The 27,247-nt window shown below is 42.1% G+C and overlaps 1 protein-coding gene across 2 annotated transcripts in view; it reads left to right on the forward strand.

Annotated features, from left to right (window-relative positions):
* LOC134357732 (doublecortin domain-containing protein 2-like) overlaps positions 1-27,247 on the forward strand; it is a 201,925-nt gene that overhangs the window by 94,903 nt on the left and 79,775 nt on the right. For both annotated transcript variants that reach the window (XM_063069356.1, XM_063069358.1), the window contains exon 7: positions 2,965-3,154. In XM_063069356.1, the coding sequence (XP_062925426.1) occupies positions 2,965-3,154 (190 nt within the window). The remainder of the gene's footprint in view (positions 1-2,964; positions 3,155-27,247) is intronic.

The raw sequence follows: 27,247 nt of genomic DNA on the forward strand, positions 1-27,247 counted from the left end.
GTCTACCAACTCTCTCCATTCGCGTCTTCTCTCCTCATCTTTCCCCGGCAAAAGATCGCGAAAATCTCTCTTCCAGATTCACAAGAAAGAATAACATTTCTCTCATTGGATATCCCCCACATTCCAAACCCCGTTATCTATAGTCATAACCCAAACATTGCTGCTGCAGAGAAACCATCACATTAGCAGTGAAACCTTACAGCATGTTACACTTTAGACAATGTTAAATAGAAGTAAAGGAATAAAGCCAAGCAAAATGAAAGGAGATTTTTTTCCTTAACTGTAATCTATTAGCGTAGATGAGGTTTCAGCCAAGACTTTCTGAGCTGCTAGTTATTGAGTGTAATAGTTTATCATGGCTCACTGCAAAATTTCCCTGAATGCTAATTAAAAAGTGAGTCCTTTCTGGTTTTCTGTGATATTGGATATTCCAAGTATTTTTTTAAATATGTGCTGTGATCGCAAGTATATTAGACCATGAAACCACAAGATAAAAGAGCAGAATTAGGCTATTTGGCCCATCGAGTCTGTTCCACCATTTCATCATGCCGGATCCAGTCTACCTCTCAGCCCCAATCTCCCCCCTTCTCCCCATATTCCTTCGTGCCCTGGTCAATCAAGAATCTATCAACTTCTGCCTTAACTATACATAAAGACTTGGCTTCCACAGCATCCTGTGGCAAAGAATTCCAATGATTCACCACTCTCTGGCTAAAGAAATTCCTCCTCATCTCCGCATTAAAAGGACACCCCTCTATTCTGAGGTTGTGTCATCTGGTCTTAGACTCTCCTACTGCAGGAAATACCCCTCCCCATCTACTCCATAAAGCTCTTTCACCATTTGATAGGTTTCAAAGAGGTCACCCCTCATTCTTCTGAACTCTAGTGAATATAGGCCCAGAGCCATCAAATGCTCTTCACATGACAAGCCATTGAATCTTGGAATCATTTTCATGAACCTCCTTTGAACCCTCACCAGTTTCAGCACATCCTTTCTAAGATATGGGGCCCAATACTGCTCACAATAGTCCAAGTGAGGCCTCACTACTGCTTTTTAACGTTTCAACCTTACATCCTTGCTTTTATATTCTAGTCCTCTTGAAATGAATACTAACATTGTATTTGCCTTCCTCACCACAGACTCAATCTGCAAATTAACCTTTAGGAAATCCTGCACAAGGACTCCCAAGTCTCTTTGTACCTCAAGTTTTGTATCTTTTCTCCATTTAGAAAATATTCAACCCTTTCATTTCCTCTACCAAGGTGTATGACCATACACTTCCTGACACTGTATTTCACCTGCCACTTCTTTACCCATTCTCCTAATCTAAGTCCTTCTGTAGCCTCTCTACTTCCTCAAAACTACTTGCTGCACCACCTATCTTCATATCGTCTGCAAACTTTGCAACAAAGCCATCGATTCCATCATCCAAATTGGTCACGACACAAACCGCTGTGAAACACCAGTAGTCACTGGCAGCCAGACAGAAAAGGTTCTCATTATTCCCATTCTTTGCCTCCTGTCAATCAGCCACTGCTTTATCCATGCTAGAATCTTCCCTGTAATACCATGGTTTCATAGCTTGTTAAATAGCCTCATATGTGGCACCTTGTCAAAGGCCTTCTGAAAATCCAAGCTCACAACATCAACCGATTCTCCTTTGTCTATCCTGCTTGTCAGTTCTTCAAAGAATTCCAACAGATTTGTCAGTCATGATTTTCCCTTGAGGAAACCATGCTGACTATGGTCTATTTTATCATGTGGCTCCAAGTACCCTATTATCATCCTTAATAATCAACATCTTCCCAACCATTGAGGTCAGACTATAGTTTCATTTCTTCTGCCTCTCTCCCTTCTTGAAGAGTGTAGTGACATTTGCAATTTTCCAGTCTTCTGGAATCATTCCAGAATCTAGTAATTCCTGAAAGATCATTACAAATGCTTCCGCAATTTCTTCAGCCACCTCTTTCAGAACCCTGTGGTGTACACCATCTGGAACTGGTTACTTATCTTCCTTCAGACCTTTCAGTTTTCTAAAAACATTTTCTTTAGTTAGGTAACTTTACACACTTCATGACCCCTTTTCCTCCATACTGCTGGTGTCTTCGACAGTGAAGACTGATGCAAAATACTTATTCATTTTGTTTGCTACTTGGTTGTCTCCCATTACTACCTCTCCTACATTGTATTCCAGTGATCCAATATCCACTGTCACCTCCCTTTTGTACCTCATGTATCTGAAGAAACTTTTGGTATCCTCTTTAACATTATTGGCTAGCTTACTTTCTTAATCCACTACCTTCTTAATGACTTTTCAATTGCCTTCTGTCGGTATTTAAAAGCGTCCTAATCCCCTATCATCCCACTAATCTTTGCTCTATCATATGCCCTCCCTTTGGCTTTTATATTGCCTTTGACTTCGCTTGTTAGCCATGGTTCTGTCATCTTTCCTTTAGAATACTTCTCCCTCTTTGGGATGTATATCTCCTGTGCCTTCCGAATTGCTTTCAAAAATTCCAGTCATTGCTGACTGCCGTCTTCCTTGCCAGTGTTCTTTTCCAATCAATTCTGGCCAACTCCTCTCTCTTGCCTCTGTAATTCATTTACTCCACTACAATACTGATACATCTGACTTTAGCTTCTCCTTCTCAAATTTCAGGGTAAGTTAGTTGTTTTATCCTTATATGTTTTTCAAATATTCACGGAGACTGATGAACCAGACTACATGAGTACAACTGTGCTGGGAGATATGTTCTCAGTAATGAAAAATACCACTGTTCCCTAACAAAAACATGCAGCACTTCAGTAACTTGTCTGCAGAGAGGCAGCACCATGCACAGTTTTTCTAACCCAACATAAAGAACTTTAATAATTGACATCAAAATGGATGGAAATTCCATTTTAATAATTATTGCAGAGCCACAGATGAAATAATTACTCATCTAGATTTATTGAATTAACAGGGAGATCGGCAAATCCGTTCTACAGGGGCTGAAAGTGAAGTATATCCACTGATCCTGTCACAATCCCCAAAGAGGAAAGGAAAGAAGGAGCAAGTCTTAGCCAGAGAAGAACCCGTGTTCCGTGCAAAACCTATCAAAGTGAAGCCCGACAAGAATGGCAGTGGAAACCCAAAGCTCAGTCCTGAAAATGGTGAGTTCTGTCTCTCTGGTGTTCACTCATAAGATGCTTGCAGTGTTTGAAGTGTGCCTCCTCTCTTAGAGACTATAAAGAATTTGACCTGTACCAAGATAACTCAAATATTCATGTTTGGAATAAATCAATAAATTGGAAACTATCAGAAGCAGATGCAGTCATATGCACAAGTATGGGTATGCCCAAGGACAATGGAAGATTTAGTTGCAACAGCACAGGCGCTTAGCGTCAGATAAACAACATTCACAAGATAAACCTAAATTATACATAAGTTATGCAATAATAATTTAAGAAATAAAACTGAACAAAGGCCATTGTAGTTAATAACATTTATTAGTGCATTTGGGGGGAACTAAAGAGGATATAGTTAATAGACCCCGACCTACGATCGCTGTCCGTTCTTCTTGATAATGCGGCCTCATCTTTTGCATATTGCTTATATTTTCTCTTCAAGTGGTTTTAATTTTATTGTTGCAACACACACAAAATGTTGGAGGAACTCAGCAGGCCAGATAGCATCTATGGAAAAGAGTACCGTCGGCGTTTCGGGCTGTGACCCTTTTATCAGGACTGGGAAAAAAAGATGAGTCAGAATAAGAAAACTGTGGTGGGGAGGTGGGGAGGGGTGAAGTAAAGAGCTGGGAAAGATCAGTGAAAGAGATACAGGGCTGGAGAAGGGGGAGTCTGATGGGAGAGGACAGAAGGCCATGTAAGGAAGGAAGAGGTGTGAGAAGCACCAGAGGGAGGTGCTGGGCAGGCAAGGAGGTAAGTTGAGAGAGGGAAAAGGGGATGGGGAATGGTGAAAGTGGGGGGAGGCAGTATCAGAAGTTTGAAAATTCAATGTTCATGCCATCAGGTTGGAGGCTACCCAGATGGAACATAAGGTGTTGCTCCTCCATCCGGAGTGTGGCTTCATCTTGACAGCAGAGGAGGCCCTGGACTGACATGTCGGAATGGGCATGGGAAGTAGAGTTAAAATGGGTGGCCACTGGGAGATCCAGCTTTTTCTAGCGGACGGAGCGCAGGTGCTTACCAATCAACTACCCAGCTCTTTACCTCACCCTCCTGGTTTCACCTGTCTCCTTGTGGTTCTTCCTTGCCTCCCCACACCCACACTTTCTTACTCTGACTCCTCATTTTTTTCCCAGTCCTGGTGAAGGGTGTCAGCTGAAAATGTTGACTGTACTTTTCTCGATAGATGTTGCCTGGTTCCAGCATTTTGTGTGTGCGTTGCTTGGGTTTCCAGCATCTGCAGATTTTCTCGTGTTTATTTTATTTTTGTTGGTGGTGGCTCTGTTATCGGGCAGGTCATTTAAAAATGCTCCACAAGTTCTAGAGTTCAGAATGAGAGACGATTTGCTTCTTATCTTGCTTTCTCTGGACTCAACTGCTCCCACTATTGGTGGAGCTCCTTTGCTCTGGAATTCCCTTCTTAAAGATCAGAGCCAGTGGACTCCGCCAGGTAGCCTCTGTGTCGTGACACTTCGGGTCTTTGACGATTGACCCCCAATTTGTTCTAATTCCTCAGTGTTTACACTCGAGGGACCCAGACATATACAGTGGCAGTGACGAGGTTGCAGTTTTGAGCAGCACATAAACACCAGAGGAACTCAGTGTGCCAGGTAGCATCCATGGAGGGAAATGGAAAATTGATGTTTTCGATTGACACCACACATCAGGGGTAGAATGAAAGAAGGGAGGTAGTCAGTATAAAAAGAGGGGGGAGGGGTGGAGTACCTTCTGGCAGATGATATATCCAGGTGAGGGGGTTTATAGGCAGGTGAGTGAGGGGGAGAGTGGAGTGATGTAAAATGCCAGGAGGTGATAGTGGAGTCATAGTGATAGAAAAGTATAGCACAAAAGCAGGCCCTTCAGCCCATCTACTCTGTGTCAAACCACTTAAACTGCCCAGTCCCATCCCTTAATACTCTGTGGGATTCCCTGAAGGTAAATGCACAGGTTGAGTCGGTGGTAAGGAAGGCAAATGCAATGGTAGCATACATTTTGAGAGGACTAGATTATAAGTGTAAGGATGTAATACTGAGGCTTTATAAGATATTGATCAGACTGCACAGAGTATTGTGAGCAGTTCTAGGCCCCTTATCAAAGAAAAGATATGCTGGCATTGGAGAGGATCCAGAGGGGGTTCATGAGAATGATTCTGGGGATGAAATGGTTAACATATGAGGAGTGTTTGATGGCTTTGGGCCTGTACTCCAGGGGTCCCCAACCTTTTTTGCACTGTGGACCGGTTTAATATTGACAATATTCTTGCGGACTGGCTGACCTGGGGTGGGGGGGGGAGTGTTAATCACGACCGGAATATAGGTGATAAGTCGACTATAAGTCACTTATAAGTGGCTAATACACTCAATTTCGTTTCTAAAGGGGTTTATCTAACGAATTTAACATTAAATACACAGCGCATATTTTCTTCGCATGATTTAGTGATAAGTCAATTATAACAGTGGTCCCAAACTACCGGGCAGCGAAGAATGCAGTGGTACAAAGGTTGCCAGAACGCACCCAGCACATCTTTAAGAAAAAAGCCGAAATAAACAAGCTAATTGATTAGGTGCTGCCCGGCACGTAAATGTTGCCCCAGATCAGAGGCGACACAATCAGCAATCACCTCTGATCTGGGCCAATATTTACATGCCAGGCGGCACCTAATCAATTAGCTTGTTTATTTCGGCTTTTTTCTTAAAGATGTGCTGGGTGCGTCCGGCTACCGCTGCATTCTCCGTGGCCCAGAGGTTGGGGACCGCTGAATTATAAGTCACTTATAAGTCAATAGCATCATAACATTTTAAGTAATGTTTGAATATTAAACACACAGCACATATTTCACTCGTATAAACATATAAAATCATTGTAACACACCAATATCACTGAATCAGTGGGAGACCTGGGCTTGTTTTCCTGCAACAAGACAGTCCCATCGAGGGGTGATGGGGGACAGCGATACTCGAAGGGGGTTCCTTGTGTCCACTCTATTCCGCAATTTAGTTTTCGTTGCATTAATTGCAGAAAACTCGGCTTCGCAGCGATATGATGTTGGAAATGGAAGCAACGTTTTCAGTGGTTTCATAGCTATCTCAGGATATTCAGCCTTGACTTTGATCCGGAATGCCGGCAGAGATGTTATGTCAAACATACTTTTCAGCCCACCGTCATTTGCAAGCTCGAGGAGTTGATCTTTTTCCCGCACTGACATGGATGATTCACCGGGGACATTCACAAATGGGTCACGGGCCCATTCCTTTGCACATCTTGGGTCACTGATGACCTCACGTGCGTTAAAGTTCAACAGTGCGTAACAGGGAATGAGGAAAGGTGCAGCTGACTCATATCATTTCATATCGCCAAATCATATCGTTTCCTCACGGCCCAGTAGCACAGGATTTGCGGCCCGGTGGTTGGGGACCACTGCTGTACTCGCTGGAGTTTAGAAGAAACATATTGAAAGATCTAGGTAGAGAGGATGTTTCCTATAGTGGGGGAGTCTAGGACTGGAGGGCACAGTCTCAGAATAGAGGGATGTCCATTTAGAACAGAGATGAGCAGGAATTTCTTTAGACTGTAAATCTGTTGAATTCATCAACATGGATGACTGTGGAGGCCAAGTCATTGAATGTATTTAAAGCAGATGTTGATAGGTTCTTGATTAGTCAGGGTGCCAAAGGTTAGGGGGAGAAAGCAGGAGAATGGGGTTCAGAGGGATAATAAGTCAGCCATGATGGAATAGCAGAGCAGATTTGATGGGCAGAGTGGCCTACTTCTGCTTCTATGCGTTCTTCCAGCATCTTGTGTGTAACTGACATAACTAAAACCGATTGAAGCAAAAGGATCATTGGATAATTGTGAAATCTTGGCAATCTCACTGGATACCCACTTTCAAAGCCTTTTGTGTCCTCTCTAAGAAGACAGAGAGTCTCTCAGACAACATCTCTTCCAGCTGAGGTCACCATGATTGAAGTGACACGTTTCTTTACTGCCATTGTTGGTGTCAATAGTCACAAGCTGCCCTAAGATTTCCTGGAGTTGTTGAAGGGTCATCTTCCCTTTATTAAGTACAGACATTGATATCGCTTAGTGTTGGTTATTGCCAGCATGTGGCCGGTATTATTCACACTTAGTGTGTGCTGATGGCAAAGTACCACAATCAGCTTCTCCTAATCTCTGGGTTTGCCCACAAAAGCCCTGTGTTATCGGACTAAGACAACAAGGCGAGTCCTCCTTGTGTCCTATTTCAGTGGCTGTTTCCAGGCACAAATAACTCTCCAACTCACACAGGAGTGGACTCCATAAAATGAAGAGGTAAAATAGCTAAGCAAAAAAAAAAATCTGAGAACATGTAGAGAAAGGACATGGGAAAAATGTCTGAGTGCTGACATTTATCGTGGGCAGACTGATCTTCTGCAGTATAAAAATTTCATTATGGCCTCCTCACAGGTGTAATGTTGGGATATTGACTGCAGATGGCAGTAAGAAACTGTTGTATGTAGAGAAGACAACAGGATTGTACCTCTGCAAGCTGTTGAGAATGTCAGACTGATAATGATTGACCCAAGGCTAAAATGTCTGGGCTGATTTAAATATTTAGCTCATTTTCTTCAGATGCTAAAAGATGAACTCGCTGGATCTTGCACTTTATTTATCTACCTGCACAGCATTTTGTTCTGTAACATTAACACGATATTCTGCATTTTTTTCTTTTTACTCCCACAATATACTTATTTATGGAATAAACTGTCTGGATGGCATGCAAACAATATGTTTCAGTCTATCTTGGTATATTGACAATAACAGAGTAATACTAATACCAATATTTATTTTTTTTCTCTCTTTCCCTCTACTTACAAATCTGCAGAATCGTGGCATCATCAATGTGGGCCATGCAATTCTCACTGAATGTCAGTCTCCTCACCTCGCAATTCATTTGCAGAGAAAGCCAGGGCCAGCGGTGGGTGTACTGCTTTGTTGCCCCTTGAAGGTGGCCTTCCCATTGATAGCTGAGGTCGTTTGCACTTGTGCGCTGAAGTGGAAGTAGCTGGGGAGGTGAGCGGGGTGTCAGCGGGATGCCATTGTGACACTGGCAAGCAGACTCTGGACCTGCTTTCATGTTTGATTCTTCTACTCTATGAATATGCACTTGGATAGAGAGAAAGAAATCTGCTCTTAATTGACAGAGGAGAATAGTATCTTCGTCCAATGCGTTAATTGCTGGGATCTAGATTTGTATTACAGGTCTGCCTCTGCGTTTAGTTGGATGCAAGTCTGCCTTGGCAGGATATGGACAGGAGAAAGGTGTAAGCTGCAGAGCAGGTTACTTGTAGTTTTGGGAGCTCCTGGACATCTCCTTGTCGTGACTATAGGAATCTACAGGGATCTTGCTCTAGGAACCCATTCACACATCGTGCCTGCCAAAAGCACTTGCACTTCCTTTAAGGAAGATAATGGAAATTAGATATGCCGGCCAATGCTTGGTGATGGTGGTAATGCATAAATAGATACTGAATGTAGTCCTGTTGCTCACAAAAGAAATGAGGCATCAATTAATGTCAATATGGTCACAGTTAATTCAGTCTATGTGACTATAATTTGCACATAAGTACAATTATTTACAATAAAATTAAATTTTAAAAATGAATTGTATGTTTTTGCAAAAACAGAACTTACTAGTAAGGCCATTGACCAAATCCTTTGCAGAGGTATGAAGCTGTGCTAACCGGTTAGCTCCTTCATTTTCCTTCCCCCATTCTTGCATTGCCTAAAGCATATATTCCCTGAAAGGCAGCAAGGAAGAAAGCACGAAAGTAAAGGGCTTCTCCCTGCTTTATCCATTTTGGTATAAACAAAGGAAATTATTTCCCTAGTTAATACAATTCACACTCCTTTACACTTGGGAAGATTACCTTGTGTCAAAATTGAAAATCTCTTGGTAAGCAGTATTTTAGTAAGCAAAATTAATTTAACATTAGCAGAGCTACCATTCTCTAACCCTCCGATAGTCTTGAACTCAAATAAAATAATTACAGGTCTGTAGTCACTTCCATAATGAAGCATGCTGTTAACCCAATTCACATGCATAAGCACACGCATTTATCTACATTAATACACCTCGTCCATGAGCAGGCAATTGTTCTTGGATCTGACTTTATCATTGCCTCTGCTTTATAGTACCAAATCTACTTTGAATCCAGCTGGATTAATTTCCTGCTAATTTCACTAGTTTTTGTTTGCTTTAAAACCCCAATATATGGAAGCTTTATTACATTAATTTTATGTATCATCTCTGGAAAGTGAAATACATTATGCAAATTGTATAAGCCCTTGTTCAGCAATCTGCAAAAATTCTGGTTGGATAGCAAAACAGAATTTGTTTTTTAAAATGCATGATGAGCGTTGATGGGGTCCCACAAAGGTCAACCTTCTCTTAATTACATTTGCTATCCTACACCCATTTATCCATATGTTTAAAGAGACCCTTTCAAACGTATTGGCCCATCGCTGAAGACATTTAAGGCTCTAACAAATACTGGCTTTGCAGTTAATCTGCTCAGTTTTCATTTTCTCCACATTTAAAGGCACTCGTACTTTAAGAAGAATTTAAATTTCCTTATCCAGCCCTTGAGATTCTGCAATGCATTTGTGTCATTCAGCTGCTCTGTAAATATGTGAGGACAGATTTCATAAATTTGCATAACTTTAATTAGGCATAACTTTGTCGATCACTGCCAAGGTCATGGGAACTATTTGACTGAGAGACGCCATTTATTAATGGCCCATGCTGACTTGCACACTTGTCTCCAAGATGCACATGATAATATCCATGGTAACTGTTGTCATTTAGTCTGTCAGCATAGTGAATAGTACAGGGCAACAAGGAGACTGAGATTTTTCATCGACCAGTGGTTTATTCAGTTACAATAACTACCTACATGTACTGTATCTTCCATCTGTAATGCAACTGCATTAGTTTGAAAGCTGTTTTTACCCTTAATTTATATTTCATTCTGCCCCATTGGTATTTCTCTCCTTTAAACATTATTCTTTAGAAGCTGCTGCAAATAGTGATGGCTACTGCTGAACTTTTAATAAAAGCCCCCCTTTGAAGCATGTCCTGTTTGAGAAGGAGAACAGTGCAAACTGGGTCTCCTGTTGTCTGTCTGAGCACCAAGGCCCTTTGCTGAGAGGTAGAACTTCTGCCCAGTGGATCAGGCTCAGTCTTGACCTCTGTGTGAGTTGTACATATTCTCTCTGTGATTGCATGGGTTTCTGCCCAAGTGCTCTGCTTTCCTCCCACACCCCCAAAATTAATGATGTTGTAGGCTAATTAGACTTTTAATTACTTTTCGTGTCAGATAACAGGTTGAACCTGCGGTGGGGGATGAAGGTGATGGAATGTGGAGGAATAAATGTTTTTTTTTAGGCATCCATTAGTCTCATGAGACCACGGATTTGCGCCTTGCGAGGTTTCCAGGGCGCAGGCCTGGGCAAGGTTGTATGGAAGACCGGCAGTTGCCCATGCTGCAAGTCTCTCCTCTCCACGCCACCGATCTTGTCCAAGGGAAGGGCATTAGGACCCATACAGCTTGGCTCCGGTGTCGTCGCAGAGCAATGTGTGGTTAAGTGCCTTGCTCAAGGACACAACACGCTGCCTCAGCCTAGGCTCGAACTAGCGACCTTCAGATCACTAGACGAACGCCTTAACCGCTTGGCCACGTGCCAACACTAATAAATGGGTTAGAGTACAATTAATGTAAAGGTAGGTATTTGATGTTAGCATGGATTTAGTGGACCTGTTTGTGTGTGCGGTATCTCTCTATGACTGAGTGCTTTTCTTCTGTGTTTCCAAACCAACGTACTGCCAATGAAAGTACACATATTTAGTCTTCCACAATAACTGGTTAAAAAAAAGAGCTGAATTGGTCAGGTGAAGCAAAATTGATGGTTTGCCTCATGGACTGCTTATAGTTCACTGATTTTGCCCCTCCTCCATGTAATTATTTAAATAATCTTGGGTCAAACTGAAAACTGGATTTACTTACAGTTCTGCCACATCTGTGGGAGAGGAGCCAAATTAATTTTTCAGATCAAAGTCCCTCAGTCAAAGGAATTGTGATGAAGGAGTTACAAACTGAAATGTTTACCCTCTTACCCATTCCACAGAATAACGTGTGGGGTCTTTACAACACTTTCTGTTTATATTTCAGTTCTCCAGCATCTGCAGTTGTTTTTTGTATTTACTTTCAACTTTGGATTTAAAATAATATGTTCAAATTGACAAATGTTACTTAATTAAGGTGGATAATGCAGCCTAATATAACAGTAGAGTAATTGTAAAAAGATTACACCACATTTGGGACTGTGTAGAATTATGAAAGGTAACTTTTAATATAATTGTGGTGGAAAGTTTCTCATTGCAAAGAAAAGGCTGGGGAATTTTTGTGTGATAGTTGCAGCTTATTTTAGGAAATGTCAGGATGAGTATAAAGCCAGTTTGCTCTGGTCAGGTTGCTCCTTGAATGTTTTCTTGAACTCTAGTCACTGAATCATAATCACATCCTGGAAGGATGTAACAAAGAACTCACCCTTTGTGTTATGAGAGTGATTTGTGAAGGAACATTGGCAATGCCATGGTCTTCTGCCTGTTAAGAATGTGGACTGGGCATGTTGAATCCTATGCTTTGTTACTGAGAAGCCAATGACTGAGGGACTCCAGAACACAGTGAAAGGTAAAGGTCAGAGCAAGACAGACTGCATAAATTAATGTGCCATTATGATTCCTTAACCCTGCTTTAAATATAAAACAGTTGATTTGGAGGCCTGTCTTTGCATTTTATTGTATTTTTTGATAGAATTACTTTGGTTGTGTAGTTACTTTATTTAATTCATTCAGGAAAATGACATTTGCAGTAGCCTTATGTCCAGTCTGTAAATATTTTTTCTTTCCATTTCTGCTTACAGCTACATAAATAGATGTTTATTATGAAACAAAAGACCATTTGGCCCATCAAGTCCCTGCTAGCTCCCAGCAGACCAATCAGTTGTAATTCCCCATTTTCTTGTTTAGCCACTTGTATAAACTTTAGGGCAATTTACAATGTTTAGTTATCCTGTCAGCATATCAACAACTGAAAGAACTTAAATGGATTAATTAAATTTGAGCACAAAATAAAGGTTACACTTTTGTAAATAATTATGGAATTGAGAACATAAATTGTGTCGATGGCAAGGGATTTGTAAAGCATAGATTTGTGTGATGGTGTAATAAATTTAACTGAAGTAAACGATGCTCTGTAGGCATGATGAACTTCAAAGGTATTTGAAAATAAGGTTATGGCTGTCAAAAGTGACTTATTTTAGTGATTAATGGAGGGTACAGTGAGGTTGTAGTTGCTGAAATGCACCATAATTTCTTCTGATTTTTGCGAGACTGCTCGGTGTAACTCATCTTTAATTCCTCCACCTTCCCCACCCCCACAAAGATTCATGCTCTGAGAGGCATTCACTCAAAACATTGGTCATAGTCAGAGCTACGAGGATCAATACGGATTGTGTGTCCTTGTAACAGAGGTCTGTGTTCACCGTAAGGCAGAGCTGCAGCGGTGTAATTCAGTCAACTGCTGCTCAGCTGGAAAGGTGAAGCATCAAATGGGATGCGTGTATCAATCTGCAGGCAGTGTTATGGTAGCTGCACAATCTGCTAATACAAAGCCTTTTCTCTGTTTCTATTTCTCTGCTGTGCTCATAACTTTTGATATGGTTGATTTAAGCAACGTGTCTTGATGATGGGAATTCTCACTTCTACATTCAAGGACGATAAGTGAATGACCTGACAGGTTATAATGTGGAACAGGAGCCTTTCTGATCCTGCACGCTGATTAGGAGGCCAAGTATCCAGTTTTGTGCCGTGTGTCCCGCTGTTTCTATACATATATATAAATTACAAATGCAGAAAATGCTGGAGCACCCAGCAGGGCAGGCAGTATCTATGGAAAAAGACAGAGAGTTAACATTTGAGGCTAAGGTCCTTTCATCTGAACCAGAGAAGAAAGAAAACATGTTGATTTTAAGTTTGGGGAAGAGTCGCTAGGATAAGAGGAATATACTGTATCTGAAAGTGTGCGAGTGTTGAAACCATCTGGCTGATAGATTAAGGAAGCTAGTTTCAGGGAAGTTAGAGGTGGTATCCCTCAGTTTACATTGGACTTCGTTGGAAGAATGCGATAAGCCAGAAAGGAAATGGGATGGGGAACTAAACTGACCGACAGTAGGAAGTTCAAGGCCGACCTGCAGACTGAACAAAGATGCTCTATAAAGCAGTCAGTCCATCTGCATTGTAGAGGGGGCCACATCGTGAGCACTAGGTGTGATGCATTTGATTGGAAGAGGTGCAAGTGATTTGCTGTTTATCTGAAAGGACTCATTAGATCCCTGGATGGTGTGAAGAGATGAGGTAGAAGAGCAGCTACATCTTCTGTGGTTGCATGGATACATTTCATGAGAAGGACAATGGTTATTAGAGATGAGGAAACAAAATGGAGTGTTGCAGAGGAATGCTGGAAGAGTAGAGGGGGGCGAACATGACTAATCTCAAGGTAGCAGAAATTATGAAGGACGGCCCACTGAATGTGAGGTTGGTGAGATAGAAGATGACAACCAGTGTGGTGTTATCTTATTCTATGTGAGAAGATATGTGGGTAAGAGTAGAGCTATGGGAAATGGGGTCAAGGATCCTGTCAGCAATAGTAGACAGGAAGCCACATTTAAGGAGAAAAGCAACATCTGGTGTGGGAAGGCTCACCAATGGAGCGAGGTACAACAGATGCAGAGGAACTGGGAGAACGGAATGGAGGCACGGTAGGAGGAAGCACAGTTAATATAGCAGAGTGAATTAGTTTATTTGTTGTGAATATTTGTCACTAACTTTGAAACAAAGGTTGAGACGTGCAGGAAAGTAAGGGAGGAGCCAGTACAGACTACGTAAAGGTGAGGACAGGCAGGACATTAGCAGCAAAAACAGTGACAATTTCAGTACTGTACGACTGCAGGAAGCAGCATCAGTGTAGCAGAAAGAGTTGGAGGAGGGTTCTGATAGAACTACAACGAGAACTGTAGCCTGCAGCTCAGACAAAGATGCGCATAAGTTGGTTCCATCAAGTTTGCATAACTACAGCTTTGATTTGAAGTAAGTGAAGTGGAAGGAAAAGTTATTCAATATGAAGACAATGACAAGCCCACACACACCTTGATCTATCTGTTTGTGGTTCCCAGACTGTCCATGCACTGTTCTACATAAACTTGAGGGACAATACTTTCCATCTGGATGTATGCAGTTTTTAGAACTTAATGATGAATTCAACAATTTCAGATAATTCACTTTCAGAATTGGTTGGTTTGCAGTAGATTATCCATATGTAATATTTATTCGAGATTTTTTTTCTCTCCACTGGTTCTGCCTGATTTGTTAGACAGTTCCTACATCTCCATCCGGCATTTCACAGCTTTCACATATCCTTCTGTTTATATTTTCTCTCTTTTCAACTTATTAATCTATCAACCAACTGGCTTCATCAATATCTTCTCCCTGGAGCAATCCTGAATGGAGCCTATCGGAGATCTTTCCTTTGTCCTATCCATTTCTCCTCTAACCACTCCGTATCTTACAACAATCTTTCCTTCTCTCTTCACCGGTTCAGTTGAAATGATTACACCTCTTTCCACAGGCACTATCTGATAGGATGAGTGTTTCCAACAATTTCTGTGTTAATTTCAGATTCACGGCATCACTGATTTTCATTTTCATCTGGTTCTCTGAATGCCGCCCAGTCAGCACAAAAGAACAGAAATTTACCAAATTTATGTTAGCCAAGTAGTTGCTGATCAATATAGACAATTTTGGCCACCAGGGGGGAAAATAATATGAAGTATAAATGGATCGAGTTTGCATTTCTTTTGCCTTGTTTTTTTAGCATTGCTTAGCTTGTGTTTCATACAGCATCCTTTAAGCATGGCCAAAAAAAGGATAGCATGCGCATGCTGAAATTAGATTTTATGTTTACGTCAGAATTGCTGGACATTGTCTCTCTGTGGATAAGTATGCAGCATGGGTCTTTGAATCCATTTAAGTATCGATTGTAGAAAACTAGTGTCTGCATATGCTGTACTGGGGAATTGCAAATGCACTGATTGATCTGAATGATGATCTCTCATGAAATCTAATGCACATTGCTTGAATCAACCTGCAGTGCTCAGTTCTCGGATATCAGCAACAGCTATAACCTGTATTTATATTGCATGCTTAACGTAGTAAAATATCCCAAGGCCTTTCATAAGATTTAGTCAAACAAAAAACTGACACTGAATCCTCAGGGAGGTATAAAGTTACTGAAAACTTGGTCAAAGACGGTAGCTTTTAAGGAGCATCATGAAGGAGGAAGGCGAGATGTCAAGACAGAAAGGTGTGGCAGGGAATTCCATAATTCTGAGCTGTGGCAATCATGGAAATGGCTATCAAATTTGATGGGGATTGAGAGATAGAAGCTGCATTGGACTGTTCTAACTGATGATATCAGAGAAAGAGGAGTGCAAGGTCAAAGAAATAATTAATAATAGGAGCATTAATTCTTGTAGCTGTGGGCTACCTGCACCTCACAACTCCGGTGTCTTGTGCTTACTGCTGAAAATGGACGCTAATTGGGTGGAGATTGCATACCCTTCCAGTGATAATGTGGATTTCCGCCACCTCTTCTAGTTCCTTCCCACATCGAAACGTCACATGATGAGTTAGAAGACAGCACACAGAAGAACATTGCACAGGAGCACTCCTTTTGACCCCACAGTGTTAGGCTGAGCTAATTAAGCTAATGACAACTAATCCCTTCTGCCTGTATGTGGTCCATATTCTTACATTCTCTGCGTATTCACACGTCTCTTAAATGCCTCGATAGGTGTCTGCCAACATCACCACCCTTGAAGCACATTCCAGGCACCCTCCACCATGTACGAGGGGTGATTGATAAATTCGTGGCCTGAGGTAGAAGGTGTCAATTTTAGAAAACCTAGCACATTTATTTTTCCTACATTTACACACCTAGTCCAGCGGTCGTGGAGCATACGAATCCCTTCTTTGTAGAAGTTGGTGTCTTGGACCTCCAGAAGTGGTCCACAGCAGGGGTGATTGATAAGTTTGTGGCCTAAGGTAGAAGGAGATGAGTTATTAACTTCAAACTTTCTGCATTTTCACTCAGAGTTGAACTACACGTGCATGTAACGAGAGCTGTATAACTCACCTCCTTCTTCCTTAGGCCACAAACATATCAATCGCCCCTGCTGTGGACCACTTCTACAAAGAAGGGATCCGTATGCTCCATGACCGCTGGACTAAGTGTGTACATGTGTTAGGGGACTACGTTGAAAAATAAATGTGCTAGGTTTTCTAAAATCAACTCCTTCTACTTTAGGCCATGAACTTATCAATCACCCTTCGTTTATAAGAAAACCTGCCCCACACTCTCTGAACTTTCCACTTTTCACCTTAAAAGATTAGACATTAGACTTTTGGACCCTTGGGAAAAGGTACCAGCGGTTTACTCTGTCTATGCCTCTTATCGTTTTATCAGACTCCTTTGCTCCCCCTCAGGCTCCACTGCTCCTGGGAACGCAATCCTAGTTTGTCCAACTTATCCTTATGGCACATATCCTCGAATCCAGGCAGTATCCTGGTAAACCTCTTCCGCATCCTCCAACTTTTCATTGTAAATTGTCCCTGTTGTGTAGATGAACAATAGTATTATGGGGGAGTTGAAGAGAATGTGGAGAGAATACAATGAGATTAGTGTGAATAGATGCCCGAGGCCAGTGGACCAAAGACCCTGTATCCACACTGTGTGGTTCTATTTTAAATGTGTGGTTTTGTAAAACCAATTGTCATTATAGGTCAACAAGCACATGGGTAATGGGTCATCTAAACTTGCAGCAAGGGTTTGGGTGTCCTCATGTTTGTAGAAGAGAGAATGGGAAGGCCAGCATGTTTCCATTAGAGTAATCACATTGATGGATAACAAGATGGAGGAGTTTTAGCAGTGGGTGAGCGGAGTTATAGGAGGATTAGGTAACATCCCAGAGCTAGACAAAGTGCTCTTATGGTACAGAAATATGTTTGGAAGCTCATCTCAAATCTGAGCATGAAACATAGACTTGAAAACAAACAGTCCCGTACAAGGGGTTGGTCAACAAGGTTAGAACGGTTGGAATCCGGGTAGTGAATTGGCATGGGTTGAGAATGGGTTAACAGAGAGAAAACAATTTTTCTCAGCTTGGCAGAATGTGGAAAAGTGAGGAGTTTAGGGGTTGGTACTTGAGCCCCAGTTATTAATGTTTGATGTCAATAATCTGGCTGAGGGACCAAACATCATGTTTCCAAGTTTGTTCATGATATTCAAATCAGCTAGGAATGTCACTGGAGAGGAGGATGTAAAGAGACTTTAAGGAGATATAGATAGGCTGTGTACATACATCACTGATGCTTCTGGACACACCTTCAGTGATGTTCCTGGAATCATCGGGTGTTCCGGGTCTTTCAACATCATACAACCTCCTCCAGGTGACCCAGCCGGGGCTGATCAGACCCCAGCTTGTGTCCAGATGGCTAGCTACTTATGACTCCATGGCTCCCCTCTTTTGAGCCACAGCCATCTTGAGTCCCTCTCTGCCGCATCGGTGGTACTGCGGATGGCTCTCCTCTTCCTCTCTCCCTCGATGCCCAAAATGCTGAAGGCTCTAACTAAGGAATGGGCTACGAATCCCCTACAACCACCCTCCACTGGGAAACACCTCACTCTCCATCCAGCCTGCTGACAGTTGCTGACCAGTCCTGCGTATTTGGAGAGCTTCCTTTCAAAGGCCTCTTCCAAGCTATCTTACAATAATTGTTGTCATGGCTTGCAGCTTCCTATCAACCCCTCCCTTCGCCGTTGCCTCCAGAATTTGGTTAACATCTTCATCAAACTGCTTCCACAGTGAAGTCATGTTAGCTGCTGGCCATTTGATCCACCTCCTGTTAGACTTCATGTTAGAGGGATTAGTTTGCAACACTTGGAGGTTCCGGGCCCTATGGGGTGACTCCGGGCCTGGCCCCTCCTTCAGCTCTCCAGGTTGGACACCTGCATGTTGTGCTGCCCCTGGTCCCGCCAAACACTTCATCCTCGCTTGGTGGATCTTCAAGCCTCGACTGTTCTTGCAGATTTTGCCACATGCACACTGCTTCCTCATCGTCGTTTGTTCATTGCCTGGGTCTGATGTCGTTGTGTCCATCCGACTGGGGTGCTCATCCTCCCCCCGCCTCGGGCACCCCTGGGGGTATCTTTCCCTTAGATTCTTTGTAGCTTTTGTGGGGGTCCTCCTCTCAGAGGCTATTGTAAATGGGCAGGAATGTGGCAGATGAAAAAATGTGTGGTCATCCACTTGGGTCCACAAAACATAAAAACAGTGTATTTTTAAATAGTGAAAAATTCAGATTGATGATATTCTAAGGGATTTGGGTATCCTTGTCATTAAAAGATAATAGTGTCTATGGCAAGCAATTTGGAAAGCATACATGCATTTTGACCTTTATTATGAAAGGATTTGATTACAGGACCAAAGATATCATGTTGCAGTTATTCTGGGCCTTGGTGAGACTGTGCTTTGGGCATTGCATACAGTTTTGGTCCTCTAACTACAAAACAAGCCATTACTTGCCCCTGGGATATCAGGTTTGCTTTATGAGGAAAGACTGAGTAGACTAGGCCTGTATTCTTTAAAGCAGAGAGAGGTGGGAACTCAAAATTTTCCTAGGGTCCAGTAAGCAGAATGCAGGGAGGATGTTTCCTTTGGCAAAGCGGAGTGCCAAATCAAGGACCAGAGTATCAGAGTAAGGAACAGTCCATTTAGGATTGGAATACGGAGAACTATCTTCACTGAGGGGTTGCTGAAACTTTGGAATTCTCTGACCCAGAGAGCTGTGGAGGCTCACTCACCGAGTTAATTCAAGACAGAAAACGATAGATTTCTCGATATTACAGGAATGAGCGATTACCTAGATAGTGCAGGAAAATGGTACTGAGTCAATCAGCCTTGAGCTTAATGAATTGCAGATCCGAGGCACAAAGGGCCAGGTGGTCTTCTACCACTAACTTTTCCATTTTTAAGTTTCTGGACCCACTGATAAAAGGTGCACCACATGTATCCACGTATCACCTAGCTTTGTGTAATTATTGCAGAGCACCCCTAAGGTAAAGCAGATTTTAAAGGGCTGATGTTCTTGAACACATTTGTATCGTTTGAAGCTGAGCCGTAATGGGATGGATTCAGGCATACGTCTGAATTACATCGTGCCAGCCAGAGGCAGAGGAAAGCTATATTTGCTGAGTACAGAAGATGATGACTGAAGGGAAATCCAGGCAAATATATATAAATTGGACTCAAGTGACAGCAGCAAGGGTTATTAACTGCGAGTGTTTCTCAGGCCTCCATATGGAGTGAGTGGTGAGGGTGGGGAAGACAGAGTAAACTACAAGGAAACCAATGTTGGGGGGGGGGGTAATCTCTGCCTGTCATTTTTTTTTTGGTCCTCATGAAAAATAAAGCCGGAAAATTTTATTGCAGATTTAGGCTGAGCATCTGTAATCCTGATCAGGGTGTGTTATAATTCATGCAAAGATTTCAGCTGAGTATTCTAAGTAAAATTTTAACCAAGTGTATCATTTTTTTCACAGAAAAAAAATAGGGCATCACACGTGCTCCATTTGGTTAGATTGGAAACCTAATCTTGTATGTGCTTTAAAGGGTAACTTGATGAAAGCACTGAAGAGTTGCCTCTCTGTGTTGCTGAGATAACGGTTTTAAGAGATTTATACTGTATTACAGATGCCATGGAAATTGGCATTGATGGATTTTTCACAGTGCTTTATTTATAATTATTCCTAGTAGATATGTTTGTGCGATGCTGTAATAATATTGCGACGGCTTTCTTTGTAGACACATTTTTAATAAGGTTTTCCGTTGCATTTTACTCAGCATTTAAATTTCAATAATTGACTTTGTTAAATTCAATTTCTTGTCTTGTAAATGTAGAACAATTATAAATTAAATTTCTGCAGTTGTTTTCCTCATTAGTAACTTATTAAGCAAAAGCAGAAAAGGGTCAGGAAGCTTCATCCATTAGTAGGACTAACTCCGTGCTCGTCGTTCTTTTGAATGCACGAACTGTGCAAGAGCAGTGACATAACCCATTTGTCATAGCTCGGTATTGACTAGACAGAGACTACCTTATTCAGTATATAACCAAATCCCAGAGGATCACGCTGTCACAGCCCAGGGCTGCCTTAACCCAGAGTGAGGCCTGGCAGGAAAGGTAAAAGTACAGAGCTCCTAATTAGCCAATGACTGCAGAGACCAGTCACCGTTGAGATCTAGGGGAAGCAAGTCTGATTTGCTTCCCTGCTGTGTCATGGTGGCAATTTAGGGATTTAATAATGAATGCTTGCCTTGAGAAATTACTTTCTGCTGCCTGGTCTTTTTGTCAGTAGTGTATTCTCCTCCTGAAAGCCTCAAAGGCATTGCTATTCTGTTTTCTTATCAGTAACACCACACTACTCCCCCCAAAAACACCTTAATGAAATGTAATTAATTTCTGTCAGTGGTAATAAATTGCACTTTTTACACTGGCTGATGCCTCCACAATTGCTGCTTGAGTGTGTGTCATAATTATGCACAGTTCTGTATCATTTGACCTTCTGCCTCAACGCAGTTTTACAGACACAGCTGTACTTGCATGTTACATCTCCACAAATAGAGGACTCCTTTTATGCCCAAACCAATTAGCATAATCCCAAAGCTGAATGATACTGATGAAGTCCTGGTTTTAAGTGCTTGTAATGCAAGTCACTTCAGGTAGAGATTTGAGTTTCTCATATTTGAAGGAACAGCGAGCAGTTCTTGTGGAACAGAAAACAAAACATGTTTTAAAAATTCACTTCGTTAGCATATCTTATTGTGCATTTTAATACTCAAAATATCTTGCAGAACATTTTCTGAGAATCAGAAGTATTTAGAGTTTAACCAAACAAATTACTGATAGCTAAATTGAAATCTACTTTTCTCTGATAGTGGCTTTCTTGATGCTCATACCATGAGGACATGGAATTGATAATGAACCACTTTGCAAGGTGCTTTACAATAAGAACCTGAATAGTTGAAGCTTAATGGGGAGGAAATACAAGGTGATGCATTTTGGTCGGAAGATCGAGGAAAGGCAATATAAAGCAAGCTATGCTCAAAGGGATAGATGCATAAATCATTCAACGTTAAAGGGCAGGCTTAGAGACTAATAAAGCAGACTAAGTTCTAGGACTTATCAAAAGAGGCATAGAGTGTAAGAGCAGAGAAATCATGCTGAAACTTTATAAAACAGGGGTCCCCAACCTTTTCTGGCACCGCGGACCGGTTTAATATTGACAATATTCTTGTGGACCAGCCGACTGGGGTGGGGGGCGGGGGGTGTTAATCACGACCAGAATATAGGTGGTAAGTCAACTATAAGTCACTTATCAGTGGCTAATACGCTCAATTTCGTTTTGGTCCCGTACCTCCGGGCCGTGGACCGATTCATTGTTGTGAAGAATGCAGTGGTACAGCGGTAGCCGGAACACACCCAGCACATCTTTAAGAAAAAAGCCTCTGATCTGGGCTGACATTTACGTGCTGGGCGGCACCTAATCAATTAGCTTGTTTATTTCGGCTTTTTTCTTAAAGATGTGCTGGGTGCGTCCGGCTACTGCTGTACCGCTGCATTCTTCATGGCCCAGAGGTTGGAGACCACTGAATTATAAGTCACTTATAAGTCAATAGCATCATAACATTTTAAGTAACGTTTGGTTATTAAACACACAGCGCATATTTTCCCCATATGAACATATAAAATCATTGCAACACATCAATATCGCTGAATCAGTGGGAGCCCTGGGTTTGTTTTCCTGCAACAAGACGGTCCCATCGAGGGGTGATGGGAGACAGCAATACTCGAAGGGGGTTCCTTATGTCCAGTCTATTCCGCAATTTAGTTTTCGTTGCATTCATTGCAGAAAACTCCGCTTCGCAACGATATGATGTTGGAAATAGAAGCAACATTTTCAGTGCTTTCGTGGCTATCTCAGGATATTCAGCCTTGACTTTGATCCAGAATGCCAGCAGAGATGTTATGTCAAACATACTTTTCAGCCCGACGTCATTTGCAAGCTCGAGGAGTTGATCTTTTTCCTGTGCTGACATGGATAATTCACCGGGGACATTCACAACTGGGTCACGGACCCATTCCTTTGCACGTCTTGGGTCACTGATGACCTCGCGTGCGTTCGAGTTCAACAGTGGGCGTGACAGGGAATGAGGAAAGGTGCAGCTGACTCATATCAAGGTAGTGCACCCGTGGCTGACAAGAGAAATTAGGGATAGTATCAATTCCAAAGAAGAAGCATACTGTTACGAGAATACACATAAAATTAAGATGTTTGCTGGCCTGGGCTAGCATCAGTGGCATCAGCAGTTGGTCTGCCACCTGCCCTCAGGGGAAGGAGAGATAAGGAACAATGGAGCAGCGTCTGGAGATGTGTAATGAAGGGATGTGGGAGAGAGAGCTGTCTGGAGCGGCTCCCCCCCCTTTGAACCCTGAACTGTTTGAAGTGATGGACAGGCGATACCCCAGCAGGGGGATAAAAAGGGACAGGTTCGCTAAGACACACACACGCCACCCGAGGTAATGAGACCCTGGAAGCGGTGCGCCTCTCACGAGTGGATGAGAAGTACCAGACAACGACAAGGGTGGAAAGGTACGATCAGCGGGAACCCGGTGTGTGTCCGCCCTTGCCTGGGTGCCGGGTTCACTGCAGAGGATCGACCGCATCTGGAGGAGGGGTCACAGTCGGTGACCTCAGGTGACATCACCAAGGACCCGCCCAAAAGTTGCTCGTGAGCAATCTCGCTGGTCTGTGAGTGAAGCTGTGCTGAATGATGAGTTGTTCCTGTTCTCTCTGTCTCTCTTCCCCCACCTTGTCCATCGCCATGGCAACGATTACTGCGAACTGAACTACTAACTGGACTGAACTTTGAGTCATTTTGAAATTGGTCATTTACCCCTAGACAACGATAGAGCTTGATTGATGCTGTTATCTTAATTCTGTGCACATGTGTGGTTATCATTGTTGAATTGTTGCATTTATTATCCTTTCGATTACTGTGTTGCTTGTTTCTTTAATAAAACTTTCTTAGTTCTAGTACTCCAGACTCCAACTGAGTGATCCATTTCTGCTGGTTTGGCAACCCAGTTACGGGGTACGTAACAATACAAATTAGCCAGAGAAAGTGGCTCACCTGAGGACTGGGAGAAATTCAGAGTTCAGCAGAGGAGGACAAAGGGCTTAATTAGGAAGGGGAAAAAAGATTATGAGAGAAAACTGGCAGGGAACATAAAAACGGACTGTAAAAGCTTTTATAGATATGTAAAAAGGAAAAGACTGGTAAAGACAAATGTAGGTCCCCTGCAGACAGAAACAGGTGAATTGATTATGGGGAGCAAGGACATGGCAGACCAATTGAATAATTACTTTGGTTCTGTCTTCACTAAGGAGGACATAAATAATCTTCCAGAAATAGTAAGGGACAGAGGGTCCAGTGAGATGGAGGAACTGAGCGAAATACATGTTAGTAGGGAAGTGGTGTTAGGTAAATTGAAGGGATTGAAGGCAGATAAATCCCCAGGACCAGATGGTCTGCATCCTAGAGTGCTTAAGGAAGTAGCCCAAGAAATAGTGGATGCATTAGTGATAATTTTTCAAAACTCGTTAGATTCTGGGCTAGTTCCTGAGGATTGGAGGGTGGCTAATGTAACGCCACTTTTTAAAAAAGGAGGGAGAGAGAAACCGGGGAATTATAGACCGGTTAGCCTAACGTCGGTGGTGGGGAAACTGCTGGAGTCAGTTATCAAGGATGTGATAACAGCACATTTGGAAAGCGGTGAAATGATTGGACAAAGTCAGCATGGATTTGTGAAAGGAAAATCATGTCTGACGAATCTCATAGAATTTTTTGAGGATGTAACTAGTAGAGTGGATAGGGGAGAACCAGTGGATGTGGTATATTTGGATTTTCAAAAGGCTTTTGACAAGGTCCCACACAGGAGATTAGTGTGCAAACTTAAAGCACACGGTATTGGGGGTAAGGTATTGGTGTGGGTGGAGAATTGGTTAGCAGACAGGAAGCAAAGAGTGGGAATAAACGGGACCTTTTCAGAATGGCAGGCGGTGACTAGTGGGGTACCGCAAGGCTCAGTGCTGGGACGCCAGTTGTTTACAATATATATTAATGACTTGGATGAGGGAATTAAATGCAGCATCTCCAAGTTTGCGGATGACACGAAGCTGGGTGGCAGTGTTAGCAGTGAGGAGGATGCTAAGAGGATGCAGGGTGACTTGGATAGGATGGGTGAGTGGGCAAATTCATGGCAGATGCAATTTAATGTGGATAAATGTGAAGTTATCCACTTTGGTGGCAAAAATAGGAAAACAGATTATTATCTGAATGGTGGCCGATTAGGAAAAGGGGAGGTGCAGTGAGACCTGGGTGTCATTATACACCAGTCATTGAAAGTGGGCATGCAGGTACAGCAGGCGGTGAAAAAGGCGAATGGTATGCTGGCATTTATAGCGAGAGGATTCGAGTACAGGAGCAGGGAGGTACTACTGCAGTTGTACAAGGCCTTGGTGAGACCACACCTGGAGTATTGTGTGCAGTTTTGGTCCCCTAATCTGAGGAAAGACATCTTTGCCATAGAGGGAGTACAAAGAAGGTTCACAAGATTGATTCCTGGGATGGCAGGACTTTCATATGAAGAAAGACTGGATGAACTGGGCTTGTACTCGTTGGAATTTAGAAGATTGAGGGGGGATCTGATTGAAACGTATAAAATCCTAAAGGGATTGGACAGGCTAGATGCAGGAAGATTGTTCCCGATGTTGGGGAAGTCCAGAACATGGGGCCACCGTTTGAGGATAGAGGGGAAGCCTTTTAGGACCGAGATTAGGAAAAACTTCTTCACACAGAGAGTGGTGAATCTGTGGAATTCTCTGCCACAGGAAACTGTTGAGGCCAGATCATTGGCTATATTTAAGAGGGAGTTAGATATGGCCCTTGTGGCTACGGGGGTCAGGGGGTATGGAGGGAAGGCTGGGGCGGGGTTCTGAGTTGGATGATCAGCCATGGTCATAATAAATGGCGGTGCAGGCTCGAAGGGCCGAATGGCCTACTCCTGCACCTATTTTCTATGTTTCTATGTTTCTACATCGTTTAATATTGCCAAATCATACCATTTCCTTGTGGCCCAGTAGCACATGCTTTGCGGCCCGGTGGTTGGGGACCACTGGTATAAAACACTGGTCTGGCCACAACTAGGGTATTCTGTCTGATTCTGGGTGTCAGACTACAGGAAGGACGTGAAATCTTTAGAAAGAGTTCAGAATAGATGTATGAGAATGCTACATGGGTTGAGGGTCTACAGAAGCAAGGACAGATTGGAGGCCGGATCTTTCCTTTGGAAAAGCCCTTGAGGAAATTTGATAGAAGCATATAAAATAGTGCTGAACAGGATGGATAAGAGGAGGCCATGTTCGTTGATGGAACAATTGAAAATTAAAGCCTCAGGTGCAAATAAAGGGGGGGAAATAAGGAAGATGTGTGGGGAAAATAAGTATTGCAGCATAGATAATAAATAACACTGAACTGTTATATTTATTATAGGTTTGTTGACTGAGCTACTTTTTTTTGCTCAAACAGTAATATTTTATAGGTGAGAGTATAAAATTCTCCTTATTGCAACTGGAAATCGTATCTGGTTTGGACATACTTCATGCTTGGTGTACCCATTGAGGTGGGTAGTAATGTTCTAAGCAACATATGGATTGCTTGGAGGACTCTGCAGTCTAGTGTGTACGTAGTTAAATAATGGTAATTTTTAATAAATTCTTACAATATTGCTGACCCAACGGGAGTGCCCTTCAGTTGACGGTCTGCCCAGGAGGATGCTCAGAAATGTGTAATCATTCAGAGAGCTCTTAACGCTATTTGACTGATTTGGAATGACAGAATAACATGGGCAAAGCACTTCCCATTACGAGTTCATCATTTCTTTCTTTTTCAATATTTTTATTGATTTCTTACATAAAAGAATAAAGAGTACAGGAGGATATATATTATTTATCAATTACAATATAGTTAAATCACACTTATAGTCTCATTACTCCATATTCATGTAAATTAAATTGAATTGTAATATTGAAAAGTAATAATTCTATTATACAAAAAAATCTAATCCTGTTACCAAGAAAAGCTGTTTGGTAAAGAAAGAAAAAAAGGAAAAAAATCCTTATCATATAGTAAAACATATTATTAGCCAACATCTGTACATAATAGCAAATCAAAGGTTTTGAAAATAATTCAGAAATGGTCCCCACAATGTTAGAAAGTCTTGTCTAGATTCAGAAATTGAACAACGAATCTTCTCTAAACTTAAGCATGTCATAACATTGCTTAACCATTGAGCAGAGTAGGCACAGCAACATCCTTCCACTTAATGCCCTCCTAGCTGTAAGAGAAACAAAAGCCAAGATGTGCAAATCAGGTGTCTCCAAGATAATATCTTTTCCTCCAACAATACCGAATAAGGCAGTCAAATGTTAGGTTTAAAATTTACTTTAAAAAGTACAGAAAAAGTTTGGAATGCTTCCTTCCAATATTTTTCAAGACTCGGGCATGACCAGAACATATGAATTAATGAAGTTTCTCCATTGTTACATCTGTCACAATAGGGAGATATATCCGAATAAAAATGAGACAGCTTATCTTTAGTCATGTGGGTCCTATGGATCACTTTAAATTGTAGGAGGGAGTGACGGGCCCATAACGATGAGGTATGAGTTCATCATTTAACTAGTTCAAGTCTCACAGTTTTAGATTGTAGGAAGGATCATTTGAAGGAATTGTCACAGTTGAGGT

Source organism: Mobula hypostoma, chromosome 17 (assembly GCF_963921235.1).
Source record: "Mobula hypostoma chromosome 17, sMobHyp1.1, whole genome shotgun sequence".
NCBI lineage: Eukaryota > Metazoa > Chordata > Chondrichthyes > Myliobatiformes > Myliobatidae > Mobula > Mobula hypostoma.